This window comes from Adelges cooleyi, unplaced genomic scaffold (genome assembly GCF_023614345.1).
Source record: "Adelges cooleyi isolate 19-005CV unplaced genomic scaffold, UGA_ACOO_1.1 ACOO_flye_CR_arks_rails_tigmint_CR_PRNA_376, whole genome shotgun sequence".
Classification (NCBI taxonomy): Eukaryota; Metazoa; Arthropoda; class Insecta; order Hemiptera; family Adelgidae; genus Adelges; species Adelges cooleyi.
The window spans coordinates 13,954,027-13,980,995 of record NW_026096053.1 but is presented as its reverse complement, the minus strand read 5'-3'; the positions used below and the strand labels follow the sequence as shown (position 1 = coordinate 13,980,995).

Below are 26,969 nucleotides of genomic sequence, written 5' to 3'. Positions count from 1 at the left end.
TGTACTGTGTGTACCCAAGTCGAAATGTTATAAATCATATTTCATGTATAACTAATATATATTAATAAAAAGAAACCTACACACTCGATTTTTTTCCACTGCTACCCCCCCCCCCCCGGTGGTTGTGTGTATGTATAGATTGTACGTACCCCATTGATAGTAAAAGAGTTTGGCCGGGGTGGGTGTAGATGGTGTGTACCGGTATATTAAGAAAATAACAAAGCAAAGATGGTCTACCTCGGCTAGTTCAAAATAAAAATAAAAAACGTTTTAATAAATACATTGAGGTACACTAGCAACTATTAAGGCGCGTTGTATAGGCAATTTTTCATCAAAACTTCACTTTTAAATATTATAAAAAAACGCAATGAAAGCAGAAAGATACTATTGTTATATTATAAAAGATACTTACTTGAGATTTAAGACAGTATAAAACCTATAATTTGAAGAATTGTGAAATTATGTTATGTGTGTAATACTTGGAAACGTGTACAAGGCCCCAAAAACAAAATACACAACACTGTAACTCAATACCTTTTCACGTCCCCATCAATTAGACAATGTCAGTGTTTAGACGAATTTTTAAAATTATATCGTCTTCAAGATAATACGATATTTGTATAGAAATTGGGATTTAGTAGAAATATTTTTTTTTAATACCTATTTTCTTTGTTAATCATTGGCTCAATTAAAAGAGGAGTGGGTAGGAAAGTTCGAATCCTTCCAAAATTCTTTCAGGCTCTCAAAAACCCGAAAGCAACCCATTATAAAGCATAGCTTCCAAGTAACGTTTTTTTACCGAAATTCCGAGGGCACTATAAGAGTATTTAAATAGCCTGAAGTCTGAACCTAACTTGCCCTCTAACTGCGCCAATGGTCACAATGTCATCATCGTGTCATTGTCGCTGTCATATTTGGAGAATCTAAACTTTGTGTACTACACTTCCTAGTTGTTTGGCAACAGGAAATGCTTGTCGTTCGCCTACTCAACTGTCGTATGGTGGTCACTAACGGTGTTTTCCATTTTTCCAAATGACTTTCTTGGTGTATCAATATTAAGCCTCGAAGCGTTAGGGTATCGATTATGGCTAAAGGTTAATGGCGGCGGGAGGGGAGAAAATGGACGAACTTTGGACTTTTGTAATTTCTACTCGCTTTTTTTTTTCCTTTACAGATAATGCTTCGTCGTAGTGTGCAAAAAAGCTCCAGTTTTTTTTGCACTGCTAAAAAAATTATCCTTTTGGTCCTCGTCACATAAAATAATTATACATAAACGAAGTGATGAAAACCAAAAAGACACAAGTGACATTTTTTTAAAAATGAGTTTTTTACCGTGTAATATTTGCCAATGGGACCTTTTTTATCTAATAAATAATTATTTATGCATTGTTTTAAAATATTTCGAACACAACCAATGAACATCGCCCACAAGCTTTGCTATATTGTATATAAGTACACTATAATATCCACTGCTCTATTTTAATTTATCTATTTGCTAATTTGACAGTTAATTTAATTATTTTAGCACTAATGATAAATCCTAAAACAATGTTTGGTACAGCTCATTCAACAGCTTTGGTAAGATGTAGTAAAACAGAACAAGTTGTTTTAAATGTTATTTGAGTGCTAATTGTATAAGTAGTATAATATATTATACATTATACTATAGTACAATACCGTTTTAGCTATTACATATTCCTCTGAAAAATGTTTTCAACAAATTTTTATGTAGCTTAAAATATATCATAGCAACCGTTAATATGAACGGTAAATATAGTTTAAAAATAATAATTAAGAAAATTTAAATTTAAATACCTAGTGTAAATTTAAAAATCATTTTTTCTAAAGATTATAAAACAAATGTCTTATACCTTATTGGTTCTTAGTGTCCTCAATTAATATGTTTACTGAGGTTAAATATAAATAAAATAATTACAAAATTTAAAAACATTTTTTTGTTTTGAACGCAGAACTTAAATAGTTATTAGAATAAAGGTAAAATTATTTAATACAAAAGTTGTATTAAAATAACTGTAGTAATTAAAGTTTGCCTATGATTACAATTAGGTATTACATATTATATTTTAACACCTTGTAATGAAGTTATTGGGTTTTTCTGGGATTTCGTTTGGATGCGAATTACAGTAGTTTAAGTGTCTATACAACAGAAGAATATTGATATCTACTCGTATATAATATTATACTATATTACAATATAAGACAGATAAGGTAAACCTGATAAGTATCGAGACGAAGATCCATCTAGATAAGACAATAATTTATCTTTGCAACAATATCGTTGATCCTTTTCGAGTAGCTTTGTGACGAATCTGAATATCAATTTATTCGACACTGACACGAGACGTCATCAATAATATAATATAACATATTACACACAACATCAAATTTCATTTTAATACATTTAATTACTATTCAAAACATAATCGTAATAAATAATACAGAGCTAAAACTCCAATTAATAACTAACAAACCACATAATTATGTATACATGTTTAATAGATTTCCCGATAAATTACAATTTACAACTTGGTAAAATTATTTTACCGCCAAGAATTATGTTTAGTCTACAAAGTATCTTATCGTGTCAGCTAATAAAATCAATATTTTTATAAAAGAAAAACTAAATAATTGTAAACGTACACTAGTATGGTAAAATTAATTTTTCTTTTATAAAAAAAAAAAATACGTTTACGGCGTAAGGAGAATATTGTCAAACAAGAAAATTTTTAAACATAAATGAACAAAAAATTCATATATTTTAAACATTATTTTCGTAATTGTTCCATTTACTAAATTAAAAAACAAAAAAACAATTCAATTCAATACTTTAACGAACATGTATATATTTTTAAAACAATATTACTAAGCTTTTTTTATAAACTATATAATTACAATCGGTAAAATAAAAAATACATTTCAATTGTTTTTTATGGTTAATTGTTCTTGTGTAAAAAATCAATAACTAAAACACTAATATAAAAAAGAAATTCATAAATTTTAAATATTTTTAGAGAGCGTTTGTTACAAATAATAATGGCAGTAACATAAAAAAAAAGTGACAACGACTTAATAGAAGTTTGTTCGCTAGCTAATGGCTTACTAAAAAATTAATATATTTAAATACGCTTATGCAAATAAAAAAATATATATCAAACAAGTTTAGCTTGACTAAAGTATACCTTTTTCTCTATTTGGCTCAGAAGTTCTTCACTTCATCGCTACTTATTAACTGGATATTTTAACAATAATAGGAACTTATCGTAAACTAATGTAACAGGAGTATAATTTCTCTAAGTGTAAATGACGTGTAATTATTAGAGTACAAGTAAACGTAAATTACGTTTTATATCAATTAAATTGTTACTTGGTCTGAGTAACTGAGGTATTTGATAAATTAAAAAAAATGTTACTTATTCTACATTTCATGGTTAAAAAAATAAGCTTCTACTATTGTAATTTTACTGTACTTCTTAAAAAAAAAAAAAGGACTTATGTTTAATAAAACCTTTTACTGAATAATTTATTATCACATACATATAATCAATATTTGCAAAGCGTAAATTAAATATCGTTAATAGTTTGCTACAAAAAAAAAAAACACCCCAAGATGAATGTTACTGGAATGCACATAAATTATAGTTACAGTCAATAAAAGAAGTGAGTATAAATATGTTTATTGATGATTAGGACTTAAAATTCGAAATTTAAATAATTAAAAATATTTAGTAAAATGGAGTATAAGTGTAATGTTTTTAAAAATAACTTTTATTGATTCATTCTACATAAGGTGTTTAACAGTCATTATATATATTTTTTTTTATATGAAAATGTTTTTTTTTTTTGCGATCAAATGTCATAATTTAAACCAACAGGCCAAAATAATATTGTATGCAGACTAAATAAAAAAAAAAAAAAAAATTTAAAAGTCTGAAAATCTTATTTACATTTACAACTAGCATTTTTAATGGAGAAAAAAAAGGCTAAAATTATTGCCCTGATAATTGACGAGATATTTTGGAAATGTATTGGAGATGTTTAAGGATAATACTAATATTGTTAACTCCGAGACAAAACATGTTTGGATGTTTGTAAATTCTACTTGTCATTTAGCTCAATTTAAGAAATAAAAATAAACAGAAATAATACCCACAAAAAAAAAAAAAAAAAAGATAAATAAATACAAATTTAAAAAGGAATGTTGAACGAATGCGGGTAAAGGTTATGTACAAAAAATATGTTACTCTTATAATAAAATGTGTGGGAAGTACCATAAAAAAAACTAAAAAGTGAGATAGGCACCAACCACATTTATCACAGCCATAAAATAATGTGCTACTAATAGAAAAAAAAAGAAACCACTAGTAGACGCTGCCTCAAGCACATACAGTTTTGTCTAAATGCTGGGTGTAGACATCTCGTCCATTACTTGAATGGTTATTTTATTTGTAATGGGCGAAGTCGGTGATTTTTTCGTCGGAGTATCGTACGGTACGTAAATACGAAGCACATCGGGTTGTGGACTCGTGCACGTCACGTCTGATCCCTCGTCTTCGTTTTGAATGCTTTGCGGAGAAACGGTCGTGGTAGCGGCCGAAGCGACACTGGTGTCCAACAACGAGCGTCTAGAACTGTCTCCGATAATGGAACTCTCGTCGTCCAAACTGATTTTTTCATTAATAATCGAACCTACAAAATCGATGTATATATTTAAATTTTACACAATAAAACAACTACTCGATGTTTTTAAAACACAATTTAAAGCAAAAAGTGCAATAATTATATATAAATAATTTGTTTACTTTTTCAACTCACCTTAAAAAAATAGAAAAGCCAAAGTTATTATACTCAGAGAACAAATTTTTAGTTTTTTTTTACATGCAATCTTTTTATTCTCAAGTCAACGGCAATAAACCATAACCCTTAACCGATCGGTAAAACCAAATAATCGTAATTCCAAAGTTCAATTATACTTGTACCAACTGAACGATAAGGCAAATGTTTAAACGTTTTGTTGCTTTGATCGGTTTATAGGTATAATAATATAATATGAGCTAGTCCATTAGATTTCACGTAAAGAGTTAGATATCGGCAAACCCCTAACATTAGAAGTGTGAGCCAGCGGATGCAATTGAACGGTCATACTCATCACTTGAGAAGTGAAAGCAAACGAAGGTCTGCAAATGATTTGTTGGGATATATTTAGTCTTAAGTGTGGACGAACACAAGACGAACTGGATGGATTATAAATATGTATACAAAACATACAATTTTTTTTATTAGACTTTAAAGAAATTGTTATAATTTAATATTTAATTTTCTCTTAAACTAAAAAGTATAGAAAATTGATTCTAGGCTCATTAGATAAAGCATATCAAAAAGATACAAAATATGAATTAAAAAATTTGAAAATAAGTAATTTGAGTTTTTTACAATTAAACAAATTGTCAGTTTTATTTAGCTGAACTTGTCTTTATATTGTTATTCTTGACATTGTTATTTATGGTCTTATTAAAATCACTTTGACATATAGAAACTATTTTTTTAAATCTAAAGAGCTTTAAAGTTGTAGATAACAAAAACACATTTTTTCCCCTAAAATGTTCTTACTTCATGCTTAATATTTTAAATTAATATAATCATTAATAGTTAGTTCTTTAAGAATAATGGAATAAATCTGGTAATTTTCATTCCGTTATTGATTTACCAACAACACGATTAATAAGTTAGAAAGCAATTCTACGGCGTGCAATTGTGTCCAGTTAAGCCTAATTTCATAAAAAAAAACTTATAAAAAGTTTTTAATTCAGATAAAAATCTTAACAGGTAACAACTTAAATTTATTTTTTATTAAAATAGTGTAGTGAGGTTTTATAAAAAAAATATCAAGTGTTTTTCAATTCTATGTTAACAGAACAGCACCAGCATTCAATTTTTATTTTTTATAATGTATAAAATGTTCAAGTATAATAACAAAAAATATATATAAATATTGTAACAAAAAAGCAATCACACTTTTTTTTTAAAAAAAAAAATGTATATTAGTATAGTAATTATAATTTATATAAATACATAACAAATAAATAATAAATCACATTATGACGCTATGTAAAGTTGTATAAAGAAATTAATATTCAATTAAAAAATTGGCTTATGGCAGTTGTTTAAATTCAACTATAGTAGTCCTAGTAGTGTTTACTAAAGATAAGCGTTTCAAAAATCAAGTTTTCAAGACTAGTTTTCATAGACATCAAATTAAATTAATCATGAGGCAAGTGTTCACAATCTAGTCCACTCACCTTGATATTGCAAATCCTGTTCGGGTGAACTAGGAACTCGATCGGCATGGGTAGTCTGTCTCGTTTTGTCCACACCATTAGTTTGGGGCTAAAATAGATCACACAAATTAATTAAAAAATGAATATATATTTTTTTTATTTACCGATATTGTTTGTATTTAACGTAATAATAATAAGAACAAATATAATTTAATTATTAACAACACTATATAATCTAATTATTAACATCACTATATATATATATATATATATATATATATATATATATATATTACGTTTGCGAAAAATAAACGTAGGATAATTTATTAATTCTTATACACATACTATTTTATTATTTATACTGTAAACAGCCTCAACTTACTTTTCTGACAGGAATATCTTTAGGGTTGAATACTCCAAGCTCACGTTTCAGCTGTTCATTTTGAGAAGGCTGACCAGCGGTGTCGAGCTTACTTTTTTTTAGTTCAACCAAACATTCCTGTAGTTTTTCCATGGTAAAATCAGGAGAGTATTGATAATTTTGTTCCAATTTTACCTTGAAAGCACAAAACATTTTTAAATGGTTTTCTCGCCAATTGTCGTAAGTTAGGTTTTCCTCATCATGTACATTCCTATTTCGCTATTTTTTTAAACCTACTTGTAAAAAATGAAGTATGTCATCCATTCCTAAGGTATACAATTGACTTCGATGTAATTTCAATAGACAAAACGCCATAGCCGACAATATTTTATCTCCTTCTAACAAAAATACATCCCACACTCTTAATGTTAATTTGAACGGTATCTAAAAATTAATAAAACACAATAATGTTGAAACTTAATTTGAACATATTAATTTCACCTTTGCTATTTAAGACTTATCCCATTTGCCTACATTTCTTAATTTTCTTATAAAGATTACAGATAAACTAATTATGAGATTATATTTCACTTATTATTTTTAAGTCGGGTTTTTTTTTTGGTTAAGACAAAACAACTCTAAAAAAATAACTTACAAATTGTCAACTTGAAAAGTATTTATATCATACATTTTTTTTATATTGACAATTTGTTTATTGTTGGCATGACAAATTTTTTTTGAATTTTTTACTAGTGTTAGTATAAAATGTTTAGTTCATATTTTTATTGATCATGAATATTTTTTTTTTTTCAAAATAATAAAAAGCTACAAGTTATTATTTCTTTGCCAGTTCGAAAATCACTCTTGACTATGACAGCTTACAGTACTAAGTATGTTCTTTTAGAAAGATTATTTTACAGAAAGTATAATTTTTTTGTACATATTCTTATGTTTCTCTAGCAATGCTGGGCATTATTTGTGCACATATTAAAGAAAAAAAAGTTATCATTTATTATTTGATTATTCATGATAAATTATTTGTTTAAATTTGTTTTTATTTGATTTATGTACATTATTCTTCAACCCAAATAAATAAATAAGTTATTTATTATTTACAATGTTTTATTTAGTTTTTGTTTGAATTTTTAAATAATATTAATTATTAGGTGCAATTTTTTAATTATTTAAGATTAATGAAAAACGATTTAAGATAATTTTTTATTTATAAATAATAAACAAACCATCTTTTATTTGTTTAGTTAACAATAATATTATCCGCCCATAAAAAATTATCTACTTTTCGTCAAATTATCTGTTGACTAATGTTTTATTGGCTTTTTTAAATTTCATCCAGCTTTGGTTTTGGAGCATATTTTATAATTAAGTGCTTATTTCATAGATTTAAAAGTCACTAGCCACTTTTAACGTACTTACTCTATCTAAAAAGCACTGGAAGAACCATTTCAATGTGTATAAACCAGTTTCAACTCCATTTCTGTCTAAGTGTTTTTTTAATTTTGGCAGTAGCTTATTCATTATCTTGTCATGATGCTCTTGAAATCGTATCAATTTTGGAAAACCAGGAATAAAAAACCCTGAATATTAAATATAAAAAACTTGAATATCGTTAACATAGTTACTTATTCATGTTGATGCATTATTTTTTTATTTTAATTATTAAATGATTATTTGATAAGATAACAATTCTTCTACGTACCATGCATATTGTACTTAGAATTTGAAATAAGATGAGACAATGCCCAGAAAGCTTCGTCTTCGCTTAAATACATCAACAGCAAAGCCGCTATTTGCGACATGCCCTGAGTATACCCAATATCCAAATTATAAATACTATATGCAGAGAGTATATTAAACAGTTCTTGTTGTTTGAGATTGTATCGTTTACGGAAATTGATGTGTTCGCGGTACGTCCGGTTGACGTCCAGATCTATTTGTCTCACGTCTGGCGAATGCTCCCACGCCAATTCACACATATGCTATTAATAATAACAATAAAAACTTTAAATACATGTTGACAGTCACATAGATAAATACAATTATTTATCTATAATAATATGTACCCACTTTATACTTATTTTTTTGGTCGTCGGTGAGTTGATCGACCTGAAGTAATTTTGCCCAGACTTTACCGCGCAGCGCATTTGGAATGCCTTTGTAAACACGTCGTTTGAGCTTTTCCTGAGGGACGCTGTCCCAATTATTTATCATTTTTAACCATTTGACTTCTCTTAACCGTTCAATTTTGATCTCCTGTGGATCCTCCTTTTTGAGTTTGGATTCATCACTGTAAAAAAAAAAAATCAAACTATAGGTACATGTTATAATAGCTGGCAAGACCAAAACCACTTACCATATGAAGCCAAATCTGTCGAGTTTATGGTAATCGTTGATGGCCGGATCGTCAACGGGGTCTACAATTGTACCGTCACTCGGTCCGTTTTTGTACAAGTCCACTATGCGCTCTCTCTCCTCGTACACTTTGTCGGCTATCTCGTCCTCATTCATCACACCGGAAACCGTTGCTCATGGCCGTCGTGCAAACCGGTTGACCAACCGTTACTCGGTTAACCTATCGTATTCATCTCTTGTTGACAACAATTGCACGTATATGCTGATTTTTCACAAAGCCAAAGTGGATGTCACCATAATATTTCCGTTATGTAGGCCAAGCCAACGTCCGTCAAACGAGTGGTTTCAAATTGACGTTTCACGATCCAAATTTGAATCCAACAAAAAACCGAAACGTCACACACACAAACTCACACTTAACCGTAACGTCGCGGTGGTTTTTTAATTTTTTATAGCAATTGATTTGATATTAAAATATATTAAATATAATATATTAATATATTATAATATACAGTTAACCGTTTCCCTCGCCACTCACCAGCGCTGTGACCCGTCTAGCGATAATGTGTTGTGTGTGTATGAATTTCAGTTCAGTTCAGTTTTTCAATATTAATTATTGTTTTCGTGTTATGAATACGACAACCGGCACTAGGTTCATGCAATCGTACGTAAGTTGCGTTTACAACTGTTCCGTACCGTCGCTAACTTCAGATCACTTGACGTTTACAGAAAAAAGTATACCTATCACAAATGAATTTACACAATACAAAAAAAAATTGCCGCCGAACTCGACGTCGACAACAGCCGCAAAGAAAAAGCCGGGACTGAACTCAAAGGAACCAAAACAAACGAGGTAAACCGCAAACAGCGATAATTCAATTTTGCATTATTATATGTACTTTTTAGTTTACTCGAGTTCCCAAAAATCACCGTTAATTTTGTTTCGGCCGGTTCTTTTTTACCATTATAACAATTCGTTATCGCTTTTTCACACCGACCGTCGGTTTTCTTAATTTTTTTTAATGAGATAAATTGAGTAAATAGGACCAGTCCACACTCACACAAACACCGTACCTATCGACCATAATCGTTTGTAAACCGGTATTTCCAAATATATATATTATCTATTTTCTATAATATTGTAAAGAACGACCAGTTTGTATATTCGATAATTCGTTATTATTCATAAAATTCATTATATAATATATTTTATTAACAGTGGCGTCGGTTTTACTGTATATGGTGTTGCTCGAGAGACCATAAATTTTTCTTGCTTCATCCAAAATGGCACGCGATAATCAAAAATCACATTTCGGCACGGCTTTGTCGAACTTGCACAACGGTTATACGGACTCGTTGCCCGGCCGAGAGGAACAAATCGAACGTTTGCGATCTTTTCTGACCAAACACATCGACGACCACGTTCCTGCCTCCATGTATGTGTCTGGACCGCCTGGTACTGGCAAGACGGTATCGTTGCATTCGCTGTTCAACAGCGACGTGGTCACCAAAAATTTCAATATCGTCTACGTGAATTGCGGTATGATCAAATCAGCAAATCGAGTATATATTAAAATTGCTGAACTACTGAAACTTGCCGGTAGTACGGCACAAAGAGAATGCAAAGTAGCTATTGAGAAATACTTGAAGAGCAAACATAAGTCCGTCTTACTAGTCCTAGACGAAATCGACCAACTGTCAACAAAAAATCAAACCATATTGTATCAAATATTTGAATGGCCGACCATTACCAACTCCAATATTGTCGTTATTGGTATTGCAAATTCTTTAGATCTTACCGATCGACTATTGCCCATGCTCAAGTCTAAAATTTCTCTACAACCAGAATTGCTCAATTTTCCACCTTATACAAAATCCGAGTTGGCCAATATCATTTCACACAGACTAGAAAAGTCTGGAATTTCCGACATGTTTCCAGCCAATGCCATTCAACTGTTGGCCGCCAAAATTGCATCTTTTCGAGGTGACGTACGTTACGCATTAGACGTCACAAGACGAGTTATTGAATTAGCAGATGAAAAAATAGAGAAAAAAATAGTGCTAGGAGATGTCATGGCAGTATTGAACAATGTATATTCAACGTCTAGTGCGCTGGACAATAATGACGAGAATACTGAGAAACTTCCGTTACAACAAGAATTAGTAGTTTGCGCTTTACTGTTGATATTATCTTCGAGTAAAAAAAGTCAACCAATTACTGTTGGAAGGGTATTTGACGTTTTCAAGAAAATCTGTACCCGAAGAAACATTCAAGCCAGGGACTTGAGCGATTTTATAACCATGTGTTCGTTAATAGAAACTAGAGGGATTATAAAAATTCAAGGACAAAACGTTAATAGACTTTCTAAAGTAATCATGCTTTGGGATAAAAATGAAGTGGACGACGTTCTTCATGATAAACAAATTTTAGTCGATATTTTAAATGATAAGAATTTATTGTAATGATAAGTGTATTTTTTTATTATTATTATTTGAATGCACTGTACTATTTTTTTAATTTTGACTATTTTATATTATTATAAATTAAATATTCACCAATTTTTATTAATTTTTATTTTACGATATATGTTTATAGTGATGTATATTTATTTTTTATAGTAAAAACATGATGTTTAACTCTTTATTTATTTTGTAATTTTGTTTTTTTCATTAAAAAAAAATATTAATCATACATTTTTCATTATTTTATTGTCAATTTTAATAGTTAATTTTTAAAAAAATTTCCAAGTACAAAAAATTAACTTTCTATCTTAAATTTAATTATTTAGTATAAAAATGATCTACCTTCTCTCTACAAAAGAAATTTGAAATAATTAAATTAATAGTAATTTTGAATTGCTATATTTTTCATTACTTTTTATATTACATTATGCTAAACAATATTTTTTTATTTAACCGTTAAAAGAACAAAAATGTATCATATTGATAAGAAAATTAAAGTATTTTTAAGCGATTAGCGTTGAATCTATTTAAACACATTTTTATTACAAAACACATTTACACAAAACTGTTACTGAACACCTTTCATAAATAAACAATTCTTTTCATGGATAAATATTCGACAGATTGGTGCGCTAGAATATAGTTTTAAATGATTTAGGTTAATAAGGTTAATTTATTAACAAAATATCCTAAAATCACATTTTGGACAATTGGTTATAAAAACCGAGCAGGTTTCTTTTTTTTTTTAAGTCAAGCATATATTATTGGTATTTACGCAAAAATGGGCTTAGCTATAATTACTATTTGTTTTTTTTTGTTTTAGCACAACAATGTCTTCATCTCTGCTATATAAACAATACATGGCACCAATAAGTCCAACTTCATACCCGCACCTTACAATACTGTTATTAAGCATCGGTGTATTTCTGACGGCATGGTTTTTTGTCTACGAAGTGACCAGTACAAAATTCACGAGAAGCTTAAAGAAAGAACTTTCCATATCGTTTGTTGCCGCCATATTTACTGGCTGTGGTTTATTGTTCCTTCTACTATGGGTTGGGATTTATGTTTGAAAACAAGTTTTTGTTTACCGGCTAAGTTTTTTTGAATTATAAATAATTACCTTCTACAAAAAATTGTATGCAACATTTAAAATGAAAACTACAAAGTTTTCAATATTATACACGAACAATATTGTTGTAATAAAATGCTAAATAAATAATCATTACTTTTGTTACAATTGTTTTTTTCAATTTAAGAAAATGTATGTACAACGATAATAATAATAGTAGTTTTAGATAAATATTAGGTCAATTCAAAAAGTCTAAAAGAACCATGTATTGTCTTTAACATAACTAAACAAAAATCACCTAATTCGGTAAAGTCCTGGAGTTTATTTCTAAAAGACTTACTTAATTATTTTAAAAAAAATATCTAATAAAAATTAACAATACATGCTATAAATTATAATTTATGTTGTTATAAGGTTTAAAAAAAGGTGTATTTTTAAAAATATTAGTCAACATATTTAATTTGTCTATTTATACTTAGATATATCTATATTTTTTCAGATAAAACATGTTATTATAACATATTTATATAATATAAGCTCATAAGCACACATTCCTAATAAATGATTATGCATTTTTATAAATAATTCAATTAAAATAAGAAATATTTTTTATAGATTATAATATCTAGATGTTTAATTACAGTTTAAGCTTTAATAAGGATTTTGCAAAAATTGCCTATACAGAACTCCGTAATAAATAGGTGTTGGAACGTCCTCTTAAGGACGCAAGGTATGAAATTCATATTTTTTTCTATATTCATCAATTGGACATTTTTTAAGTTATTTATTGCTAAATATAAAAAAAATATTTATTATCAACAAATATTAACAAGCATATCTCATATGTCTAAATATACTTAGAAATATTTATATTTTTTTTATATTTTACATGTTATTATAATATAATATATTTAAAGGAATATAAAATAAATTTTAAATTGAAAACATAGATAATATGAGTAATCTATTTTTATTTTATCGAATACATGTTTTTTTATGGGTGTACGTAATATTATGATGGGAGTCAAGCAACTAGACCAGCCTTATGTCTGCATCGCTGCATCAATGCTCGTAACATAAATTGTTTACGCGAAAGCGCTCGTACTTGTTTTAAAAATACTTCCAAGTCTATTACTCCTCTTCTTAAAGCTTCTCCCATATAATAAATAGCATCTTCGGTAGCCGCTTCTTCAGCAAATGCGTTCAATATTCTGAAACGACAATACAACGATTCTTAGAACAAACTTAAGATACAAAAGAAGTGTTTACAAAATAATTACTGTTTATATAATGGTGCTGTTGTCGCAACAGCGTCGTCTATATCAATGTTATCTTCTTTGGATAGTTTAGAAATGGCCATTTCCAGTTCAGTCTCTTTGTCGCGCAGCACCTGAATGTTTTGTTCTAGCTCGGCCTAAAAAATTAACAAAATGTCATGAATAAAAGTTATCTACAGTTTATTATAATTATTGTCATGAACATTATTTACTTTCTCTTTGTTGAGGCTTGTCAATATTGAATCCAATTTATTTTTTCCTAACGTCAGTTCTCGCTGAGACTGCAACAATATATCTAACTCAGCTTTGTTCTGACCCATTTGTTCATTGTAACGTCTTCGCACTTTATCTTCAATGGCAGATATCAATGACGCTTTAATATGTTCTTCTGTTATTGTACCGCCATCACTTAACTGTACATAAAAGTTATTATTTTTTACTATTCAACTATTAAAAATAAAACAAAAAAAACATTACATACAGTTGACATTAACGTTGGGCAGAACATACTAATTATTAGAATATTTTTTCGGCTCGATTGACTGATATGGAAAATATGTATTAGCCGTCTAATTTTATTAAGTGTCCAAATTTGTTAAAAAAAAGTTGATCGTTGATAAACGATTAATTTTATAAGTTCTTAAAAATATTTGTTTACGAAAATTGATACTACCTACTTATTAGTTATTTAATAATGTAATCAAACAATTTTTTTTACCACATTAAAAAAAAAAACAAGGCAATATATATTGCCTATAATATAATATTGTTGTTATAGTAATTTATGAACATTTTTTAAAAACATTTTTGTGAAAACGTACACAAAATTATATTTTACTCTTAATAACTTTTTTAGTTAAATCATTTTAAAATGTAGTTTTTTTTTTAATATAATAGTTATATTAGTCATATTCAGTTGAATAATTTATTTGATATACATAAATCAACTAATAGGTAAAAGATGGTAACTAAATTAGTCACCCAGACTAACAACTAATTCGGAATTATTCATATGTGCCCATCACTTGATAATATAGCACTTTTTTTTTATTAATAGAAAGAAAATTCAACTGTATGTTGCGTCGTTAACATACCCCTGATGAAGTGTTTGGTGTAGATCCGCCTGTAGCCGTCGGATATGGAGGATATTCTGGTTTGATGGACGCTGCTTGCTGTGAATACGGAACATTTTGCGTAGGATATGGAGGCGAGTAAGGTGTAAAATTAGTGCTTCCTCCAGCTGAACTTGATGGATACGAAGGTGTGGGAAATTGATTGTTATATAATGGGTAAGGTGTCGTGGAACTGCTATGGTACGTTGTGGGAATATTCGATGAGGCTGAACTGGGCTGCGTTGGATAGGGTAACATCATATTCGAATTACCTCCACCGTATGCTAGAAGAAAAAAAAAAAATATATATATATATATAACATTTTTTTTACTAAATATAAACTAATCCGATAGGACAACATTATGTACTGTTTACATAGTTCTTAATATTATTGTGTTATTTATATAACATAAGTGATAGGAGGGTTTAATCCCAAATTAACCGATATCTGAAAACCCAAACATACTAGAAATAAAAAACAAATTGCCTATTACCGTGTTTTCATACTCTCCAAATCAAACTTCGTAAACCGTTAACGATATTTCTATTTATAAATAAAAAACGAGTGCTTAAACTTACTGTTGATCTCGGTTTTCTAAGCTAAAAAAACACTTAACTTTTAGTTTTAATATTTAAATTTTCAAATGTTTTTTGTTTATAAAGGACACTTAAAATATTAAATTACTATTATTTGTGTTTTTTTTATAATTAACTAATTTTTGACACATTTTTTTAGTACAAATAAGACTAAAATAAGCTATACTTCTTTTGAATTACTTACCAGTGTCGAGGGAAATAATCTTTTTTCTTTTGTAACAAAATTTCACTACAATTATATTGCAAAAATTGTATTTTGTAAATTAATTTTGATTTTTAGTTTTAAGTAATTTTTGATTTGAAAAAAAAGAACTATTTTACAATCATACCTAATATTTCTTTTTCTCAAAAATAGTACAAGAGGTTCATTTATATGACATTCCCCGTCGTTTTCACTCGTTAAAATTAAAAATTATGTATAACTAGTGAACATTTTTCGATTCGAAAAAATCACACATACACATACAAGTATTGTCAATTAGCTAAAAGTAATTAGTAACATTAGTTATAAAAAATATATTTAAATTACTAAAGAAAGTAATAAAATTACTTAAAAGTACCTCAAGTTTAGTTACATTGCTACACCATTACTTTTACAATAGTAAATAGCATCAAAATTTAGAAGTCAAACTTTTTTAAATAAAAAAAATTGCCATTTATATTTTTGAAAATACATACAACACAATTTATAAGAATCCTATTCAATTTTGTACGATTAAAACCCGACATAATAAACAAGTATAAATCTAATGTATCAAAAATCTGTAAACCAAATTAAATAATTACGCTTTTTTTTTACTTACGCATTTGAGTCGGATAAGCAACCGGGTTGACAGGTTGATCGGTTCGTGGCAGTGAATATACAGGCGGTGTTTCTGAAAACGTAACCGCCATTTTGCCGATCAACTCGAGAAGATTGGACGTAGCCTGACAAAAACAATGTATCACATTAACGTAAATTTTGTATTGACAACTAATAGTAAAAGTATGGCGTTTTATGTCAGGTAAGAAATGTATTGTGCAAAGTTGTATATTTACCGGAGTCCAGTTGTGCAAATATGGTAAGTAAATTTTTCCATTGTGATCCACATTCATTGACATTTTTATTCGCATATCCACCGTAGGTTTAACATAACAAATTGGAGCATTATTCGGATGCGTATCCATAAGCCAAATACAAATAGGAATGTGGTAAGTAGTGCCTTTTAATGAAAAAAAAATATATAAAATATTATAAACTAGTTTATAAAATCAATTGCAACTTACCTTTAAACGTTACTGGTATAGTGCCACTCAAATTAACTAATTTTTTCTCAATTCTGTTGGAAAACACTGAAAAACAAAAACAAATATAATAACAATCGTTGAGACATCATACTGAAATATTATTTTTTGTACATTTAAGCTGAATATAAAACAATGCTGGCTAATATCATGGAAAAAAAATTATACTTACAAAATGTTTCATAATTACAAACAAGGCCGTGGTAATAGTTAAGTGTTTTTATAATTTCCTTTTTTGTTTGTTCTGGGAATTTATACTGAAATCAAATTAACAACAGTAGTTAGTACGTAGTAGTATTTTATTTATCAGTTATTGCACATCATTAACAATAACAATAGTTAATGTATGCTTAAAAATAATTACTCATCCTACCATAGTCAAGTAAGACTTTATGCGGCTCTCTTCGACACGTATCATTTTGAATTGTATAGTTTATCTGAAAAATTAAAATACATATATGAAAACAATAATCAGGTAAATTTTAAAACGGAAATACTTCTTTATTAATTAACTTCTTGAAAGTGACTATTTTGCATAAGCTTTCAAATAAAAAATAAGAGTAATAATCTAATGACAATGTTTTCTCAATAATAACTTCAGTCAAACTGGGTTCTTAATTTCATTTATAACAGGTTCACTCTAATAAATTTTACATTTCATCTAGTTTTCAGATCTTTTATCTCAGTATTAAAGTCAAAAGCCTCTGAAAATTTGCTGGAAAACTCATCTCACTACAACTTGTCTCTAATATCTTTATCAAAATTTGCCATGTTGCTAATTAAATAAAGTCTTGATCTTAAATTTGTAACAGATGTTTTATTGTTTTATTCAATTTCTCAGAAAAGTATGTCGCCTGAGTCACGATTTATACACACACAAATAAACATAGTAGTATTTTCTTAGGTGGTAGGTCAATGGTTGAAGAAACATATTGAATTTGAATGTTGAAATACAGGTCAAATTTAACTGTGCTTATATCGATTTTGATAGAGAAGAAGACGATTTTATTCATTTTTGGCCCTAAAAATTTGTATAGTAAATTATTTCTGATTTATTAATTGTTTAAACTAACAAATCATTTTGGCTGTTAAACATCTTGATTGTACGCAGTGTGTTCCACAATATAAACTGGTGTTTTAAGAACCTCCTTCGATTTGTCCTCCGAGACAAATTTAACACTTAACTTATGTATTTCCTAGTTTTTCATTTAATATTATTGCATTATTTAGTAATTATTGAGACCTAACTAAAAAAAAATTAGGGTTTGAGGTCATCAGGTATTTTGTTAAGGCTGAAAAGTAGAGAAGCTGTAGAGTTAAGATTAATATGAAAACTTGAACCTAAATTTTAATTATCAATTATACTTATACATTGTACAACTGAAATAATTTACTCCCTGCCTGGCAAAGCTAAGTTTTGATTACTGAATTTTTACATTTTATAATTTTTTATGTATGTAGGCTGTGCTTTCTCGGTTTCCAATAAAAAAGCACATATTTTGAGGCTGTAAACTAAACATTTACGTTTTAGGGTAAAGAAGTACGTTGAGATATAAAACAAAGGAACTTACTTGTATGAAACTAAAAAATCCAATTGTCCTTAACACGCACAACCCAAACAAACACACTATCTTACAAGTGGCACAAATAGTAGGGCCAAAGTGTTTTTACTATATTTTACTACACTTATTAAAACCTAAATTCAATCTTACACTATTTTTATGTTGAATTCAAAAGTAATACAAAACTAATAATTTTATGATAGGTAGGTACATCAAATAAAGTAATATTGTTATCACTAACAGGCTTTCAAGGTCCGGGGTTTATAGATAACAATAGATTATATATGGACTATGTCTAACCTCGGTGAAGGTCCATATCATAACCTCCTATCAAGTACCGAGTGGAGCGACAACCCGGACTTGAGTCATAGAAATTAGAATGACATTAGTATTTAGTTGAGACTTGAGTAACGGATTTTTTTAGAAAAGATCATTATTTAATATTTTAAGATCCATTTATGATTACAAAGGAGAAACGCTAAACTGTTGTAGTTTGAAAAATTAGTGTCTGCAAAAGGTAAACAAATGACTTGTCCCGTGGCTATCTGGATTTATTGTCATCATTTTATGTCAAAAAAAAAGGACTCTTATTTAAATATTCTTTAAAGATTTTTGTTTTTTTTTTTTATGTAAAAAAATTGTGTTTTTAATTGATACTGAAAAAATTGCAAATTTAATTTATTTAATTACAAGAAACTGAAATTTTTAAATGAAAATCGGCTTCCTACAATACAGTAAATTAGCTAAAAAGCTTGAATCTATTTACAGAATTGAAATTGGACCATCCTATGTAGTCGACATTTTGTCTAGCTTTTTGGTCTGAAATAAACCAAAACGGCTTTTACTCATAGAAACAATTATTATAATTAAAAATAATAACTCGAAGCTTATACAAGTTAACCGGTAAATTAATTGTCATGGTCGAAATTTATTAAAACCTCTTTTTTTCTTAAAATATTTTTTTTTAAATCTCTTCTGCACAGCTGCAACCCTGTGAAAAATAAAAAAGTTGCCAAGTTCTTCAAATAATACCATGTTTTATAATAACATTGGTTAGGTTAAGTAAATTGCCATTATCTATTAACAATTATTATTACTTTATTTTATTAACTAGGTAAACTTTTGTTATTGTTTTCAATTTTCATATCTTTGTATGCCTTATGGTTAAGGCATGACAAATAGCCACAAAAAATAATTAAATAAATGGACCATTTGAATGGCCGCTGAAATATCTTTGTTAGCATCACAAATATCGATTGATTCATTGAACCTTTTCATGAACCTATATGCAACCCGCCATAAGTATTGTAACCAATAACCTGTGAAATTAAAACAAATTACAATGTTTATAATATCACTTTTATTACATTAATTTTGTTAGTTGTAAATTAAAATTTTTCCGTGGTCTCAAGGAAAATAGATTATAAATAAAAGAGAAAATAAATAAATAAATTATAGATTATAATAATAATTATTATTATAATTTGTAAACCTTGCTGTGATCCGACCAGCAGTTGTCCACATTAATATCACTGAACATACTAAAAGCAAATTTAATCTAGTTGGTCACTTTTCAAATCAAATACTATAAATTTAAAGTATATTTTGCTTGTGAGTTGTGTTAATCATTAATGGCTATTGGCTGATGCTAAAATCTAAATACAGTTTTCAGTGTTGTGCTTTTGTTGCTTGCTTAATATACTTTATTTACCGGTAGAGATACCATTGGTGACCACGACCGCTGTTCTGTTACCGGCGGCTTATCAAAATTCGCAAGGTCAACAGGGAGCACACAAAATATTAACAATATGATATCCGAGTAGTGGACATTTACCTACGATTACGACATGTAATGTAATTTTCTTACGATATTATCGAAATTCGGTGAGTGAGAGATACCAATAAATTATAATAATATTTTTATAATTATTTAATCTCAATAGTATTAATCGACAATTACAGGTAAATGGCATTTTACCGTGCGTGGTATCACATCAAACGTAACTTCATCTCAGTGATATTGCCTGTGGGTGCATCTTGGGCTATTTACGCAGACTACACGCGTACATTGAAGTGGAAAAAACTTCAGAACCAAACGAACACTTCTTAGTATACAAAATAATATGTAGGTATAACGAAGTTTGACAAGAGTTTCGTGTGTTATAATTCTTTTGTACGATCGTTTAGATTAATATGGCACCTAAACACGCATTATTTGGATTGACCTGGCATTATTTTGCCGCCGCTGTTCCAATATCATTTGGCATTTGGTTTGGGAAATTTTTAGATGACCAAGAAAACGAACGTATGACACTGTTTAGAGATAGAAGCGCTTTGTATGGCGGTATGGTGAAACCTGGTGAACGTCCGTCTTGGCCTTAAATCAAAAGTGAAATTTCACTTTTAGAATCTATTGTTTAATATATTGTGTGTTGCGTATAATATGTAATCTTTTTTGTGTTTATAACATTATGTAGTAATGCATCAATTCTTTGCTGGTTTATAACTTAGTTGGAAATTAAAATATTTTTTTTTCTTCTAATAAAGTGTATTATGTACAATTATATTATGTATTTCTTATAGTTTTAAGGAAATCCATTGTGATTACTTTAAATAAGTTTTTAAAATTACAGTTGGCTTAAAAATTGAATATCATCGTGATGGATGTGTACAGTTTGGAGGTTATATAGTTATAGGAATGAGGATATTATAAAATGTTGGCAGTTAGGAGAGCAAGTTAGTTTGGTATTTAGTACCTAAGGCAGTAACAGAATTAATTGAGATAAGCGTGTGTACTAGATAGAGAAATGAGGAGAACAATTGGCTAGCGTGTGAGCCTAAGCTGGACCCATTTCTAAGTGGATAAGGCAAGGACTAAGACGAAAACAATTAGCTTGAAAATAAAAAATAAAACAGTGACTTATTTACTATACTATCACTAAATTATAAACTAATAATTAAAATATTATAATACATTTTTATTTAAAACATTTCATTACAATTTTTAGCATTTCAAAAATGTAATTGTTATTATTACATTTGATCAAATGTACCTAACTATATTTTTCATTATTGTCATGAGTTACGTTGTTTTTTTTGTACAATTATTTTAAAATTAACAATATAATTCAATTTAGTTGTCTGTTTTTATATTAAAGTTTGAAAAGATAAAAAAAATCCATTTTGATGTATATTATGAATTATAAAGAATTTTTAAACTAGAAGACAATTTTAAGTGTTTCAAAAACCATATAGACATATATTATTTGTAATTGACAACTCAAAAGTTGATTTCAGACCGGCCCAGATTAGTGTTTTACTGAAACCAGTTGGTAGAATGGGTTTATAGATGATCATCTTCTAACTTTAAGGACTAGACAGAAACAGTGTCTAATACTAAATAACATAATATATAAAATATGTAAAATTGTGGAATAACTAATATGCAATGATGCACAGAAGCTAGAAATCAGAATAGGTAAGTGGCAAGTGCCATACGAAAAAAAAATAAGCGATAATTCTTATCAGTCTATAGTTATCTCTTATCAGTGTGGTTGTTTATTGTTTATTTAAGTGATAAGGCTCTCAAATCTCAAAATTTATATGACTTCTATTTATTTTCTGTAATTACAATGTAATTGTAATTGTAATTTCTATGTTTTCATACTAAAAAAAACAAAACACAATTTAGATGATTAATCTTATGTCGTACAAAATTTAAACAATAAACCGTTTCGTATTTGTTATATTTTTATTTAATTTCAAATTTTATAGCCATACTAGTTTTGGACTTGGTGAAATTTATTTGCGAGTGATAATTGTTTGTATAGAACTGTTTTTTTTTTTTTAACAGTTTTAAAATGGATTTAAATCCAATGCAAGTAGCGTTAAACACGGTTAGAATGTTAAGATTAGAACTAATGCAACTCATCATTGAGATTGGCGAAGGAGTAAAAGAAGATGGAGTCCAAACCGAACCCAAAGACAACCGTTATATATGTTCTATGAACGACATGGTGGGAAAGCTCGGAAGTCATATGAGGTGAGTGTTGTGATATGAACTGTTTATTAAACCTTGTCCACATTAGCAAACCAAACCCTAAACTGCAAAACAAATAATGAATGCTGCATGGCAAATCCATCTAATGCCGTGTATGTTTCTGCACCATTTAGCTATAACATATTCATTTTGCAGTTTGGGATCCGACTCACTAGTGAGAGCAATGCTTTAGGTTGTAAAACAGTAATTTTCACAGGATTTGTATGTTTTATTGACTAGTTCAAATACAATGACATTTTAAGACAGTTAAATGGTTAAACTGACTTTTTTTTTTAAGTAAGTGTTGTTCAATTTTTGCAGAGATCTAGAACAAGTTGTTGGCTCCCTTTCCAGTCCTCCTGGTGCGATGCTTCTTTACAATACAGCTTTTTTAACACAAGAAAGCACTTCAGATCGTCAAGCTTTATATACTCCATTGGTTTCTTCCCATAAATGGCTGGACAAAGTAACATATTATTTTTAATTAATGTGCAGTATATTATGTTATACCTTGTGTTTTAAAGTATTGGTTCTGAGAATGTAATTAAAAAAGTGTATATAGAAGGTAAAATAAGAAATGGAGGGCCACAAAAGTGTGAATGTTTTTTTTTGAGAATGGAAAATCAGTGTTTGTTGTTGAGTGACCAACTTATTTATTATATTTATATAGTGTGTTTTATGTATAAAATATTATTATAGTATAAACTATTAAGTATACTGCGTTGTTTATAAAAACTAAAAAAAAAAAAAAAAATGAATAACTGATTAAATCTTATAAGATTAAGTAAAATCACTAAAAAGATCACCCTGTATAAATGTTTGTAAATAACAATTCTGATAAAATATGTACTTTTTTTTAGGTTCATAAGTTTAGTTCAAATGCGGTCCAAATTTTAAGTCAAAATTCATTGAAAAAATCGTACTACAACTCGAGCACTAATAAAAAAAAGAGACAACAGTCCAGCGTACACAATATATCACCACAGTAAATATTGCTATAATTTTCTTCTCTTTTATAGTCTGTATTTACTATTTTCCTATCAGACGTGAATTAGGGCTGAAAGGGACTTTTATTACATATAAAACAAACTTTATAACTTGTAGTCACTCCAACAGCAATCAAACAAGTTCACAATTCAAAATAGGGGTTCGTATCTATACTTCTCGGAGGCTAAAACTGCCAGTTATTTAGTTAACAAACTAGCAGTTGTAGTAAAAACATCGCTGCCTTTTTGAATTGGCTATTTTTCATAACCATGGACAAATTCTAAATTAATTTAAAAGAATAATTTTTTGATAAAGAAAACATTTTTTTACATATTTTGGTTAATTTCATGAGTTTTACAAAAATATGTCACTATAAAACTTTTCCTATAAGCTCTGAAAATAAAATCTTCATACTAAAAATATCATTTAAGTGTAATTTTTGTGGGTAAGTTTTTAATTTCAAAGGCTTATACAATGTATTATTAAAAATGTGTTTATTCATTTATAGAGCCGTAGATGGATTATTGACCAATATTGATCGGATGTTTCCAGACATGAATATTACGATTACTCGACCATGTGCATCCAATGTTGTATTATTGGTAAAACAAATAATAATATTATTTATCTTCCACTATAATACTATTATGGATTACAGTTTTCACTTTTAAAGCAATACAATATTTAAATAAACCCTCAACCACAAAAATAATACTCCATAGCATAAATGTATTTTGGCAGCAATGTTATCATCATCATTATTAGTGCATACAACAGACTGCTCAGTCTGGTCAAGGGTTTATTTAATTTTTTATTATATATAATTGTATAATATATAGCTACAAGCGTTGCTTAAAGTTTTTTCTAGGTTTTCACTTTTAAATTAATCAAATTTTTATTTTTATTGATGTACATGTAGCTTATAAAATTAATTAAATAAAGTATTTAATTGTTTTATTATTTTAGGTTGGCTTAAGTAGAGTTTTACAAGCGATTATAGCTTTCAAAGGAGTCATGATCGAGTGGGTTATCGTTAAAGGTTTCAACGAGCCAATAAATCCAAACAACCTTCAACAAGAACTTTGGAAAGAATCAAGATATCATGTTTTTCGTAAGATAACAGATCATGCCAATGCTGCGATGTTGCATTTTTCCTCCCCTACATTGCCTGATCTGTCTGTTAGGTCATTCATGGTAATTAATTATTAAGTAACAAAGTATGATGGCTGAGATAATAATAATATTTTTTTTTTTCCAGACATGGCTGAATAGCTATATGACTTTATTCAATTCAGTTTGCAAAGCGTGCGGCAATCGACTACTTAACGCTTATCCGCCTACTTGGAGAGATCTGAGATCGTTAGACACGTATCATTATGAATGTAAACCTTAATATTTAGGTTTAAAATTGTGTTTTCCACTATAATATAATTAATTATTTAAGTTTTTTAATGTTAGAATAACATACAACATTTTTGTATACATAAATATTATATAATATAATAGTTATTAGTTTATAGAATATTCTAAACTAGTATGTTTGCGAAGTGTATACTCGGTGTTTTGTATTTTACTATTAAAACTAACTTAATTGCCTGAAGCTAATACTATGAAATAGATTAATCATCAAATCTATTTATAAAGTTTTACATCTCTAATCAATACGACCTGACGTCATAGAAGTCTTAATATGTTTTATTAGGATTTTTTGTATTTTATTACCGACCATCTAACACCATGTATTTGTTTACTATGTGAAAAGTGACTGGTTTAAGAGATCAATAGTAGTTTTTAATTACATTATATTATTCCTATTTTTAATTTTATTATACCTTGAAATTGTATAATATATTGTTGTTTATCGCAGACAGACACCTTATACGGTATATACATGAATATACAAAAGATAAGAAAAAAAATATGAATGTTGTATGATGAACCAAATTCTAAGATTATGATAATTTAATTTTTCAAAGCTCACAATAAAACTGTTTATTTTATAATATTAAAAACGGATAAATAATACATTTCAGAAATAAAAACGCTTTAAATTTATCTATGTATTAGCTTTTTTAATCCCCACTTTAATGTTTCAAGTTGATTAAAGCCATTTTATACTTTTTCATAATGCATTTTTTTGAAACTACGTGGAAGTAAAATTAATTTTTTCTAGGGAACATTTATTTTGAAAAACACATTTTTGTTAGAATTTTGAGCGATTTAAGCCCGCTAAAAACAAAAATATACTCTTATTACATGGCGTAGATCGTGATAAGTTTGGGGGGGGGGGGGCAGGTAAAGGTTCGAGTTTATTTAAAACACATGCATACTTTAAAATGTATCTAGACAGTAATCTGCTATCATCTTTAATTATTTTTTAGGTACCTGTTGGATTTTTGGTGTCTGTTAGAGACTTTCATTTTCCGTAGTCCCATACAATTTCCCGTTAGTCAAATCGTAACATACTCGTATCCTGTCAGCTTCCTCACCTTTTTAATGTTACTTGAAGAAAACTGGTATTCACTGTAGATTCCCTCTACTAACGGTATTGAAGAAGGTGGCGGTGTCTTGATAAACTATAGTTAATAAAAAAATAAGGTTAGAGGCGTTGTTTTGCTCCAGTATTATAAAATAATACCATGAGTTATTATAAAACACGGTATTATATGAAGAATTTGGCCGCTTTTAATTTTTTATAGGTTTACAGCTGTGCAGAAGAGATTTAAAAAAAAAAATGTATATCAAGGGAATTCTATGCGGTCGGTTTTTAAGGAGTTTTAGAGATTAGTCGTGTGTACATATTTCTCAAACAGTTATTTACTACCATTTTTAATAATCTACTATTATTTAAACTTTCCGACACAAAGCTCGGATAGTTAAAAAACTTTAAGAAACGCAAATGCTCAGGTTAAAGTTTTGAAAAAACATTTGAATTCTTCGAAGCATCATTCATCAGAAAAAGCCCAAGGGTTTTCTTTTCATGTAATTATACTTTCAGACTTTATTTCGTATAAATTTAATATATTATATTACATTTAGAAAATACAAAAAACCATTATTTGTAAAAGGCAATTTTTTATTCGAATAAATTGTAAAACAATTATTCGAATAATTTTCAAAATAATAATTCTAATGATTTTTCTATTTAAATAAATTGTAAAAATTTATTCGAAAAACGTTTTATTCGAATAAGAATTAGCAAAACTCCGTTGTATACACTCTTTTTTTCCCTTGTCAGTTTATTCGTTCATTTTATAAGTCATAGCACGGTCGTTTTCCGTACTGGTGTATAGAAACAACGCCGCGCCGTGCCTTATATCGACCTTTAAACATTCCGGCGTTGCGGTTTGCCTGTACGAAACGCCGTAAATTCGATAATTCCACCAAACCACACATAACCGATCAACAACATCATTACAAAGTCATAGTAAACGAATAGATTGTTGAAAATTCAATCGCTACATTGTATTAAAATTGTTCGTCTACATACATTTTATTGAATTAAAACTTTTATGTTCGTATAAGGAATGAAGGTGAACATTTTCAAA

The 26,969-nt window shown here is 28.4% G+C and overlaps 5 protein-coding genes across 5 annotated transcripts; 3 read left to right on the top strand and 2 right to left on the bottom strand.

The window, feature by feature from the left end:
• Positions 1-3,784: 3,784 nt before the first annotated feature.
• Positions 3,785-9,621, bottom strand: LOC126840237 (USP6 N-terminal-like protein). Its single transcript, XM_050575857.1, has 8 exons — positions 9,029-9,621; positions 8,743-8,962; positions 8,375-8,654; positions 8,092-8,252; positions 6,955-7,101; positions 6,679-6,852; positions 6,318-6,405; positions 3,785-4,707 (listed from the first exon to the last, which is right to left on the bottom strand). The coding sequence occupies exons 1-8, from the start codon at positions 9,181-9,183 to the stop codon at positions 4,415-4,417; spliced, it is 1,518 nt and encodes a 505-aa protein (XP_050431814.1). The 5' UTR covers positions 9,184-9,621; the 3' UTR covers positions 3,785-4,414.
• Positions 9,622-9,641: 20 nt separating this feature from the next.
• On the top strand, positions 9,642-12,730 carry LOC126840241 (uncharacterized). Its single transcript, XM_050575860.1, has 2 exons — positions 9,642-9,880; positions 12,314-12,730. The coding sequence occupies exons 1-2, from the start codon at positions 9,657-9,659 to the stop codon at positions 12,561-12,563; spliced, it is 474 nt and encodes a 157-aa protein (XP_050431817.1). The 5' UTR covers positions 9,642-9,656; the 3' UTR covers positions 12,564-12,730.
• LOC126840240 (cell division control protein 6 homolog) lies at positions 9,887-11,637 on the top strand. Its single transcript, XM_050575859.1, has 2 exons — positions 9,887-10,128; positions 10,247-11,637. Exon 2 carries the CDS (start codon positions 10,312-10,314, stop codon positions 11,488-11,490), a length of 1,179 nt encoding a protein of 392 aa, XP_050431816.1. The 5' UTR covers positions 9,887-10,128; positions 10,247-10,311; the 3' UTR covers positions 11,491-11,637.
• A 697-nt stretch (positions 12,731-13,427) lies between the features above and the next one.
• On the bottom strand, positions 13,428-18,623 carry LOC126840238 (tumor susceptibility gene 101 protein). Its single transcript, XM_050575858.1, has 10 exons — positions 18,405-18,623; positions 17,207-17,270; positions 17,006-17,090; positions 16,816-16,881; positions 16,588-16,751; positions 16,353-16,476; positions 14,934-15,235; positions 14,052-14,252; positions 13,843-13,976; positions 13,428-13,773 (listed from the first exon to the last, which is right to left on the bottom strand). Exons 2-10 carry the CDS (start codon positions 17,249-17,251, stop codon positions 13,587-13,589), a joined length of 1,308 nt encoding a protein of 435 aa, XP_050431815.1. The 5' UTR covers positions 17,252-17,270; positions 18,405-18,623; the 3' UTR covers positions 13,428-13,586.
• Positions 18,624-22,009: 3,386 nt separating this feature from the next.
• LOC126840510 (mediator of RNA polymerase II transcription subunit 27) lies at positions 22,010-25,423 on the top strand. The gene is made up of 6 exons (XM_050576303.1): positions 22,010-22,437; positions 22,756-22,900; positions 23,295-23,419; positions 23,930-24,023; positions 24,388-24,615; positions 24,680-25,423. The coding sequence occupies exons 1-6, from the start codon at positions 22,256-22,258 to the stop codon at positions 24,812-24,814; spliced, it is 909 nt and encodes a 302-aa protein (XP_050432260.1). The 5' UTR covers positions 22,010-22,255; the 3' UTR covers positions 24,815-25,423.
• The last annotated feature ends 1,546 nt before the right edge of the window (positions 25,424-26,969 follow it).

Coding starts and splice junctions, on each gene's coding strand:
- LOC126840237 (XM_050575857.1), bottom strand. CDS start 9,183: ATGAATGAGGACGAGATAGCCGACAAAGTGTACGAGGAGAGAGAGCGC. Junction 8,253..8,374: donor TTCTAAGTACAATATGCATG/GTACGTAGAAGA, acceptor TTTAATATTCAG/GGTTTTTTATTCCTGGTTTT. Junction 4,708..6,317: donor ACAGGATTTGCAATATCAAG/GTGAGTGGACTA, acceptor TCGATTTTGTAG/GTTCGATTATTAATGAAAAA.
- LOC126840241 (XM_050575860.1), top strand. CDS start 9,657: ATGAATACGACAACCGGCACTAGGTTCATGCAATCGTACGTAAGTTGC. Junction 9,881..12,313: donor AAGGAACCAAAACAAACGAG/GTAAACCGCAAA, acceptor TTTTTGTTTTAG/CACAACAATGTCTTCATCTC.
- LOC126840240 (XM_050575859.1), top strand. CDS start 10,312: ATGGCACGCGATAATCAAAAATCACATTTCGGCACGGCTTTGTCGAAC.
- LOC126840238 (XM_050575858.1), bottom strand. CDS start 17,251: ATGATACGTGTCGAAGAGAGCCGCATAAAGTCTTACTTGACTATG. Junction 16,882..17,005: donor TTGTAATTATGAAACATTTT/GTAAGTATAATT, acceptor TTTGTTTTTCAG/TGTTTTCCAACAGAATTGAG. Junction 16,477..16,587: donor ATTTGCACAACTGGACTCCG/GTAAATATACAA, acceptor TGTTTTTGTCAG/GCTACGTCCAATCTTCTCGA.
- LOC126840510 (XM_050576303.1), top strand. CDS start 22,256: ATGGATTTAAATCCAATGCAAGTAGCGTTAAACACGGTTAGAATGTTA. Junction 22,438..22,755: donor AAGCTCGGAAGTCATATGAG/GTGAGTGTTGTG, acceptor CAATTTTTGCAG/AGATCTAGAACAAGTTGTTG. Junction 22,901..23,294: donor CCCATAAATGGCTGGACAAA/GTAACATATTAT, acceptor ACTTTTTTTTAG/GTTCATAAGTTTAGTTCAAA.